The sequence below is a fragment of the Henckelia pumila genome, chromosome 4 (assembly GCF_033568475.1).
Source record: "Henckelia pumila isolate YLH828 chromosome 4, ASM3356847v2, whole genome shotgun sequence".
In the NCBI taxonomy this organism is placed as follows: Eukaryota; Viridiplantae; Streptophyta; class Magnoliopsida; order Lamiales; family Gesneriaceae; genus Henckelia; species Henckelia pumila.
Window position 1 is genome coordinate 152146038 of NC_133123.1, and position 10645 is coordinate 152156682.

General features: G+C 35.9%; 1 protein-coding gene across 1 annotated transcript; it reads right to left on the reverse strand.

The window, feature by feature from the left end:
• Positions 1 to 354: 354 nt before the first annotated feature.
• LOC140862092 (arabinogalactan O-methyltransferase 2) lies at positions 355 to 1199 on the reverse strand. Its single transcript, XM_073265096.1, has 2 exons — positions 534 to 1199; positions 355 to 432 (listed from the first exon to the last, which is right to left on the reverse strand). Exons 1-2 carry the CDS (start codon positions 1197 to 1199, stop codon positions 355 to 357), a joined length of 744 nt encoding a protein of 247 aa, XP_073121197.1.
• Positions 1200 to 10645: the final 9446 nt, after the last annotated feature.

A 10645-nucleotide genomic window follows, 5' to 3' on the forward strand; every position in this document is an offset into this window, starting at 1 on the left:
TTTTTACTTAAATTGGTCCTGCTGCAAATTCCCATTGATCAACAGAACCTACTGATTTCTTGCTTCTAGATATTTGTTTAAACTTGTTCTAAGGTCTTCAAAGACGGGAGCTATATTGGTAAAATCAAGTTTTCTAGATTTACCTTGAATCGATGATCGGTTTCATTCACTTCGTATTTTTCATTAGTCCTAGTTTTCTTTTTGTGCACGAGTGTCTTTGTTTCATCTGATCTGCCCGAAACCATACAGTTTTGGGCTTCATCTAGTTGGTTAAAATAGTATTTTTGAAACCATATAGTCCAGTATAGTAATTCATGTATAACTGTGTAGCTAGACAAACCTCAACATTGTGAACTATTTGAGACCATCCAGTGCTCTAGTGCTGGAGTAGAGGTATGTTCCATCATTAACAAGCCTGTCACTACGATCGCACTTAAAGAAGGGAGATACAAAGGTGTTTATGTCATGCAAAAAGTGGTTGCATTAGTAAGTCGTCGTATTTGAAAATGCCAGAATCTGCCCTTGGAAGAAACCAAGTTCTCCTCACACAAGAACTCCCAAGAGAACCATTTCTCAATCATTCGATCTACGTTGTGAACTATAACGCTAGTTATGTTTCCACTTCTAGCAAGTATACTAGCCATATAGATGGTTGTCATTTTACCTGGTGAATCAGGTGTATCCCCTCTAGGTCCATCCACCAGCACCACGTCCCACGTAGTTTCATATACTTCTTGAGGTAGATTTGACAGCACCAGATTACATTTTGAAACTTTTGGTAGATGAACATTAGGCAAACAATCCTTGCTATTTCTTGCATCTTTGAGCAGCTTGTAAGCTTCTGATGCTAATGTGTTGTACATGATTTTGTAAACTTGAGTACTGTTGGTAGATTTCAGTTTGCTCGTATTCTGGAGGTTATCCTCAAGAAAGATAGTAACTCCACCAGCATTCAGTGATGCAATACTCGAATACTGATATTCCTGCCCGAATATAAGCAGATTGCAGGGGACTCGGCGAGAAAAGAACTCCAAGAGGAATCTCATTTCCTTCGCTGTTAGGCTACTTGAACCAGTGTTTGCCAACTGATCTTTCCTATGATCTTCTTGATGTGAGATATTCTTTCTGCAAATTAATGATAAAGAGGAACATTCACTCTTATGCATTGGAGGCAGGGGTGGAGATGGATTGGTATTCATTGTTATTTTCAGAAATCTGAATATCGATGCAGTTGATAGAATGAAAACAAGAAGTGGGATTAGTTTCCTGTTCGAAAACATCATCTTCCGTCTGGAATAGTTTTGATGCAGGATTTGTCTCGGACGTGACCTGGGCGAAACTCGTGACAGCAATGGAGTTTTTGGAGTTGCAAGAGGATTGCAATGGGATACTTCTGGTGGCATGTTGCTCTTTTGGACATCACCACAGTACCATCTCATCCCATTTTTCACTATTAGCTATTTTTGATCGAATAGATGATAGTTATATTGGTGGGATCAAACATTTCTTGAGTGAAGAAAAAGGGATGTGATTTGCTTTTCTTTGAAGCTTCAACTATGTATGACAGTATATAGATTTTTATTTCTTGAATCTGTATATATGTCCATATTTGGTACCAATGGGGTCAAAAGAGTTGTTTCAGGGACACTATCAGTCTGTTGAGTCATGTCCCATACTTCAAGCCATTCTCATCAGTTAGTGGCGGAGCTAGAAACTCCATTTACAGAGGAGAGGCAAAACTAATTTATTAATAGTTTAATACCATATTTTCGGTATACTAGTAAACAGCACGTGCGATGCACGTGGTGACACTTTGTTTATATAATATATCTATTTATTATTTTTTATAATTATTGAGATTTTCACGGCCTCATAATAAAAATCATATAAACTTTAATTATTAATTTTGAAAATCAACTGAAATAATACAATGCTAATTTGTTTTCCATTTTTAGTCATCTTAATGGTGAATTTGTATTTTGAATTCTGTAACTTGAATGTTTTTATTTTTAATCATATTACGATGCATTTTCATTTTTAATCATGTCACTTGAATATTGTTTTTATTTTGATTATTTAACTCGCATGGTTTGTTTTGTTTTTTTTTTCTGTTGTGGTATATATTTTCATTTATAGTCATGTAACTTGTATATTATTTTTAATATTTGTCATTTAACTTGTATTATATCCCTATATATTTTTATATAATCTTATTTATAATGTAAATAAAATTGCAAATTTGTTATTTTACAATGTTAAAACTTTATCCTTTTATTCACACTTTTAGATAGGTAATAGATAGATAGTAGATAGATTTCACAATGATAAAATTTTACCTTTTTATTCACATTTTTAGGTAGGTAATATATTTAATTTATAATCCTACATTAATTTCGTAAATATATGTTTTTAACTCTAACTTTTAATATTATTACCGTAAATTTTAGTTTTTAGTTTTGTTTTTTTCAAGATTTATATTCTTATATATTTTTATTCTAACTTTTTATATTAATACCGTAAGTTTTAATTTTTTCTTTTGTCTGATCTTTTAAAAATTTATTTATCCTTTGATTAACTGCAACTCAATTAACTCACTAACTAAAATTTAGCTTATTCTTATATATTTTTATATTGCCTAACATTACATAAGGTGTAAAATAAATAACAACAAATTGTGAAAAATGAAAAAATAGTTCTTTTCAGAAAATAATAATTAAAAATAAATTATTTAATGATATTAATGGACGCATTAGTTGCAATTTAATGAAAATGTATAATGTATTTATGGATATTAATATTTACATATAATATAATAAAAATATTTATTTACTTTTATACCCTAACTAAAATGTTGTTTTTACTTTTATATCTCTATATATTTTTATATGACCTTACTTATAGTGTAAATTAAACGACAAAGTTGTTATTTCACAATGGTAAAATTTTATTCTTTTATTCACACTTTTAGATAGGTAAGCTAATATATTATTAAATATACATGATTTTCTTTTAATAATTTCAGTGAAAAAATATTTTTTATTTGTAAAACATATATATATATATATATTCACTTTATATATCATATTTTTATATTTTTAAAGCATTATGTAGAAAATCTCAATACAATTAATCGAAATAATACACAATCTAAGGACAAAATAGAAAATTTAGAGTGAAAATATTTATTATGTTAATTGTTTTAAATTGAAATAATACACAATCTAATAAAATAAATATTTATTATCTTAAATAATTTTAATAAATATATATTTTTATTTTTCAACATCTAATCATTTTTATGTTAATCGAAATAATACACAATATAATAAAATAAATATTTATTATCTTTTATAATTTTAATGAATATATTTTTTTTTTCCAACATCTAATCATTTTTATTTTAATTTTTTTAGATTTTTATAAAAATTATGTAAGATAAAATGTTATTTCTCTAATTTATTTTTATTATCAAATTTTTATTCAATATTGATGTATTGTTGTTTTCAAATTTTCTTAAAAGTATGTGGTAACCAAATTTTATCTTTCAGATATATATTTTTTCATAAAAACCCACTTTGATGCTCACGTGTTTTGAATTTTGTTTTCTTAAATTCATAAAAAATAATTCAAATCAATTCTCTGAAGGTGAAGTTTTATAAATGTAGTATGATATTTAGAAAATTAATTAACACGTGCCTCGCACGTTAGACACGTGAAAATGTATTAGATATAACATAATACAAATCATAAATTGTTGAATCCGACATTTTGGTGATAACAAACAACAACTCATTGTATAGAAATGTGCTGCCAATCTTTTGTATTTCAGGAATCTACTACAACTCCTACCGCAACCGTCTAAACCCTTCAAGTTATCTACCGGAAGCTTGTCAACCGCCTTTGTCTCTCGACCGGTTGCAGTCACAAGCCTATCGACTGGTTATTCAAACCAGCAGAGGATAAATCTATCTACCGGTAGAATGCCAACTGCTTATCAAGATATCTCAAGACAAATACTTGAGACAAGACGTTCATTGCAAGATCTTTTATCAAAAGCAGAACCGACATATCAGAAGATCTGTTGACTCTTGCATCGAGAGATAAACCGGCGTATCAGAAGATCTGTTGACTCTTGCATCGAGACAACAGGTTGCACTAAAATGGCAAAAACGCAGAATGGCTACAGATAAAGCATTCGACCGTTTATACCAGTTTTGGACCCTGGAAGTTGTCTGCATTTAAAGAAGTGTACGATCTTCATGCAGAATCATCAATGCATTTATGAAGCATTAAATGTGCATTCAATGCAGCATCAGAACGTTCAAAATAAAGACGTTGATGATTGACCTATATAAAGGGAAGATTGCTCAAGAAGTGACAAGAAGACAAGCAACACGAAAAATCTCAATCAACTCAATCACTTGAATACTATCAGAAGTCCTCATCTGATATACTGAAGCAATACTTGAGCACACTTACAAGATCATTCACTTGCTACTCAAATAAACCCTCGCCTACAGTTTACATATCTGATCTTCAAGGATCATCCTAGGGTTTCCAAGCCTCTCGACCGCTCTGCAGTTTGAGAAGCTCAACCGGACTGTATTCATTATTGAAGAGACTTGAAGCTACTCTGAAAGCTTCCACCAGTCTGATAAGAACTGAGAATCTTATCTGTGTAAATCTAGGAGTTTCGGATTAGGCATTGGATAAGTCCTAAGTCTGAAGTGGGTGTATTGCAAGACGTTGTAATAACCAAAGTCTTCTAGTGAATTCCTTCCTAAGTGGAAGAAGGGGAGACGTAGAAGGATTAAGCCTTCGAACTTCCATAAATCGTGCCTTAGTCTTTACTGCATATTTATCTTATATATTGCTCATACATCGTGTTATAACTTGCCTTTGCATCACTAAAACCTCTGAACTATTTTCGCACTATTTAAGTTGTTCAAACCATTTTAGAAGTTGAGAAAACAGATTAAGTGAACTAAACTTCACTTGATCATTTTGAAAAGAAAGAAAATAAGTTTCAGAGTGTATTCACCCCCCCTCTACCCTCTGAACCGATCCCAACAAGTGGTATCAAAGCGGGTTCCTTTCTCAACTGCTGATCTAAAGTTTTAAAATCATGACTTCTTTCAACAAAATTCCTATGTTTTCTAAAGAAGATTATGATGACTGGAAAATTCGCATACAGGAACATCTTGCAGCACATGACGATGACATGCTATATGTCATAACAGACGGTCCTATCAAAATCATGAAGGTCAACCCAGCTCTAACCGATGGTGCAGGACAAATGATTGAGAAACCAAGAGCTGAGTGGACTACTGAGGACAAAAAGAAGGCCAATCTTGACAATGTGGCCCGGGACATCCTATACAAAACACTGGACAAGAACATGTTCAGCAAAATCAAGTCATGCTCCACAGCAAAGGAGATTTGGGAGAAGCTCACTCAGCTGTGTGAAGGAAATGACCAGACCAAGGAAAACAAGCTCACCATGGCCATTCAAAAATATGACAATGCCAAAATGAAGTCAGGGGAAACCATGGCTGAATTTGATGAATGGTTCAGTAGTATCATTTTTGATCTTATTGCTTTAGGAAAAACTTATACTAACCGTGAAATTGCTGTGAAGGTTATGAGAGCTTTGCCCAAAGAATGGGAGATCAAGACAGTGGCCATGAGGGAGTCAAAAGACTTAAGCAAGGTTGAACTGCATGATCTCTTTGCAGATCTCAAAGCCTACGAGTTCGAGCTCAACATGAGGACAGAAGATGAACCATCTACCTCTCAACCAACCAAGGCCTTAACCTCAACGGTGATACGTCCACCGGTCGAGGAAGCTCCAAAGAGATCAGCTGAGCAAATCAGCAACGAAGCCATGACACTCTTTGTCAAGAAATTTGGTAGATTTATGCGTAAAAACAATTCTAAATTTAAAAATTATCATAAATCGGACCATACAGACGATGGTCCTACTTGTTTTAACTGTGGCAAGCCAGGCCACTTCATTGCAGATTGCACCAAGCCTAAGGGCAATGATCAGAAGCAATCCTTCGAAAGAAGAAGGGGCAAGGAGGACAAGAGGACGTTTAGAAAAGGAAGAGACCAAAGGGTTCTAGTAGCAGACGAAAGCAAAAGCAAGTGGGCTGAGTCTGACTCTGACAACCCCAATACCGGAAGCTCTTCAGATGACAACGATGATGAAAAGGTGGAATGCCTTATGGCTGACATCGAAGAAGAAGCTGAGGAGGTATTTGACTTTGGTTCACCTGAATTTACTCACAGTGATCTAGTTACTGCTTTACACGAAATGGCTAATGAATACAAAGCATTATCCAAGGAATTCGAGGAGGTAAAGGCAGAAAGAGCTGACCTAAAAGATAAGTCAAGAGAATCAAGCTGCATGCAGCGAAAAGAGCTTGATGGTCTTAAGGTCAAGCTAAGTCTGCTGGCTACTAAGAATGACACCTTGAAAAGAGTGTTCCAAGCAACCTTGACTGAGAACAAAAAACTACTTGAAACAATTAAGGCTTGGAATAAATCTTCTGTAACCATTGACAAGATTCAAGAAATCCAAAGACCGGCACATGACAAAACCGGTCTAGGGTTTGGAACAAATGAACAGTCTATGGAATCTTGTATTCAGTCAAGCCTGGACAAAGGCAATCTTAACAAAATAAGATTTGTTAGGTCCAGCACGATATATGAACATGATGAGTGTAGCTTTGACAAAAATCAGAAAGTATCTAACGAACGAAGCTCTAAGCATAGAGGGCTGGGATATGTGGATCCCCAGATCTCTAATCAAAGAGGAACTTGGATTAAACCAAAACCTAATGAAAGAAGAAAGGGAAACCAATCTAATTTCAAAAGGCCATGGAATGAGTCTAACTACTCTAAGAGAAGATGGTCAAAGGAGAAGCCTTACCAGTACTTTAATTGCAGGCCAGTTCAAAAGAGGTACAAGCTAACTGATAAAGATCAAAAAGGCAAGCAGCACACAGCAACCTCACAAGCACACACATTTACTGCTTATCGACCGCACAGATTTCTGGACACACACACGGGCAAACCTGTAAGGGTGTTCCAGGTGTGGGTCCCAAAAGGGCTAATCCGACCTGGACCCTACTAGATATGGGTACCAAAAGTTCTTCACTTTTTGCAGGTACTAAAAGTCCAAACGGGCGAGAAGACCACTTCTATCAAGGACACTACCTGGTACTTAGATAGTGGTTGCTCACGGCACATGACAGGGAATCCAGAACTTCTAACAGAAGTTGTGCTGTGCAAAGGACCAAAGATCAGCTTTGGAGACAACTCCAAAGGTAAAACCGTGGGTAAGGGTAAGATTATCCATGGTAACATCATTATTAAAGATGTGTTGCTTGTTTACAAACTGTGCTATAATTTGATAAGTATTAGTCAACTATGTGACAATGATCATTCGGTCGAGTTTCACAAACACACTTGCATCATCAAAAATGACAAAGGTGAGACTCTTATGACCGGTGTAAGAGACCTAAACACCTACAAGGTAAACTGGTCTTGCTCACATATTTCTTCACCTACTTTTCTTACTGCTCATCATGATAAACATTGGTTGTGGCATAAGCGGTTAAATCATCTAAATTTTAAGTCCATCTCTAACTTGAGGAAGCATGATTTGGTTTCTGGTCTGCCTGAAGGAGATTTTATAAAAGACAAAGTTTGTCCTGCTTGTCAACTAGGAAAGCAGGTGAGAGCAACCTTTAAAAATAAAGGGTGTATGTCTTCTTCCAAATGCTTAGATTTACTTCACATGGACCTATTTGGTCCTATACCAGTAAGAAGCATAGGGGAAATGAGATATGCTCTTGTTGTTATAGATGACTTTTCTCGATTTACTTGGGTCATCTTTCTCTCTTCAAAAGATCAAACTGCACCTCACCTGATTAAGATTTTTAAACGCTTGCAAAATGAACAATCTACTGTGATAGATAGAATCAGGAGTGATAGAGGGACTGAATTTTTAAACACCACTCTTATGATTTATCTAGATGATCAGGGAATCAAGCATGAGTTGTCAGCTGCTAGATCCCCACAGCAAAATGGGGTGGCTGAAAGAAGGAACCGTACTTTAAAAGAAGCAGCCAGAACTATGATTGCCGATTCAAATGTTTCTCAAAGGCTTTGGGCAGAAGCAGTTAACACAGCTTGCTATACTCAAAACAGATCTATGATTAATAAACGATTTAACAAAACTCCATATGAGATCTGGAATGGCACAAAACCTGATATTTCATACTTCAAAATTTTTGGGTGCAAATGCTTTATCTACAACAATGGCAAAAATCATTTGACAGCCTTCGATGCCAAAGCAGACAAAGGAACTTTTATTGGTTACTCAGCCGTTTGCAGAGCTTATCGAGTGTTCAATCAAAGATCACTAACGGTCGAGGAAACCATTCATGTTGTTTTTGATGAATCTACTCTTTGTACAGAACAAACTCAAGGGAGCATAAATGATCTGAGTCATAGACTGGAAAACACAAATCTATAGGAAGAGAGTGACAGTGATCCATATCCTCCAAAGAAGGATGATCCAGTTCCCTCTACCGTGTGTGATCAAACAAGGCCAGAAGAGGATCCACCGGTTGATAACGATCCTCCTTCCAATGATGATCCAGTAAACGAGGACGTTCGTCAACCAATTGATGACAACCCTTTAGGGAATTATTTTAAGTGGAACAAAGATCATCCACCTGGGTTGGTCATAGGTGACCCTTCTGCTCCTCGAAAAACACGTGGTCAAATGATTAATGAATTCTTGCATGCAGCTTTCATATCTCAGGTAGAGCCCAAGAAGATAGATGAAGCTCTATCAGATGCCAGCTGGATTGAAGCTATGCAAGAAGAGTTGAATCAATTTACCCGCAACAATGTTTGGCATCTAGTTCCTCGACCGGAAAATCAAAATGTGATTGGAACTAGATGGGTGTTTCGTAACAAGCTCGATGAACATGGCACTGTTGTGCGTAACAAAGCTCGGCTTGTTGCACAAGGATTCAGACAAGAAGAAGGCATAGACTTTGAGGAATCCTTCGCGCCAGTTGCAAGACTAGAAGCAATCCGCATCTTTCTTGCCTATGCAGCTTTCAAGGACTTTAAAGTTTATCAAATGGATGTCAAGTCTGCATTCCTCAATGGTCTACTTCAAGAAGAGGTGTACGTTGAACAACCACCAGGTTTTGTCAATCCTACTCATCCTCAATATATCTATAAACTTGACAAAGCCCTCTATGGATTAAAACAAGCACCGCGTGCATGGTATGATACATTACTAAAATTTTTACTGGAACATGATTTCCAAATTGGAACGGTCGATAAGACCTTGTTTAAATTTGTAAAAGGTGATCATGTGTTACTAGTACAAATTTATGTTGATGACATTATATTTGGGTCAACTAACCCCAAATTGTGCTCAAAGTTCTCTAAGATGATGCAGGAGAAATTTGAAATGAGCATGATGGGCGAGCTAAATTTCTTTCTTGGATTGCAAGTGAAGCAACTTGAAACTGGAATATTTATCAATCAATCCAAGTATGCCAAGGAATTGGTAAAGAAGTTTGGAATGGAACAGTGCTCAACTGTATCTACCCCCATGAGTACATCAATCAAGCTTGATAAAGATGAAGGGGGAATCCCGGTCGAGGTAACAATGTATCGAGGCCTTATTGGCTCATTGCTTTATTTGACTGCCAGTCGACCGGATATCATGTATTCAGTTTGTTTATGTGCTAGATTTCAAGCAGCACCTAAGCAATCTCATTTCATTGCCGCCAAACGAATAATTAAATATATTAAAGGAACTACTAATGTGGGTCTTTGGTATCCCAAAGATTCAAATCTTAATATTATTGGCTATTCAGATGCAGATTATGCAGGTTGTAGAATTGATCGCAAAAGTACAAGTGGCACATGTCAATTCCTTGGAGATAGACTAATTTCGTGGTCAAGTAAGAAGCAGACATCAATTGCTACCTCGACCGCCGAAGCAGAATACCTTGCTGCTGGCAGCTGTTGTGCTCAAATACTCTGGATTCAACAGCAGCTTAATGATTATGGAATCCGGTCGAGTGAAGCTCCAATCTACTGTGACAATACAAGTGCCATAGCCATCACTCACAATCCAGTGATGCACTCTAGGACAAAGCACATTGATGTCAGGCATCACTTTATCCGAGATCATGTCTTAAAGAAGGAAATCAGGCTGGAATACATCTCTACCGATCAGCAAGCAGCAGACATATTCACCAAGCCTTTACCGGACGCTAAGTTTTCATATTTTCGAAATATTCTTGGCTTAGTAGATCTAAGTTAGTATGCATGCTTTTAGGGGGAATGATTGCTAGTATGACTTTAATAGCTTAGCTGTTACATTGCTATAAATGTTGGCATATCATCCGCCTTTAGCTAGTCTCTGACAGGCTCCGTACTAGCAGCTTTGTGCTTTGAACCAAATGACATTGATTGGGCGCGGTGATTATACTCTTCAAAACTTTTTGAATTTCAAAAATACTTTTCATGACATCACCATATGGCCCATAGGTTCCTATATATACTTCTTTACACTCGTATATCAACCTTTCACCGTTGCTAA

Excerpts from the sequence above, each read along its gene's own strand:
- LOC140862092 (XM_073265096.1), bottom strand. The coding sequence starts at position 1,199 with ATGAATACCAATCCATCTCCACCCCTGCCTCCAATGCATAAGAGTGAA. Across the intron at positions 433-533 it reads TCTTGTGTGAGGAGAACTTG|TGCGATCGTAGTGACAGGCT; the intron begins GTTTCTTCCAAG and ends CCCTTCTTTAAG.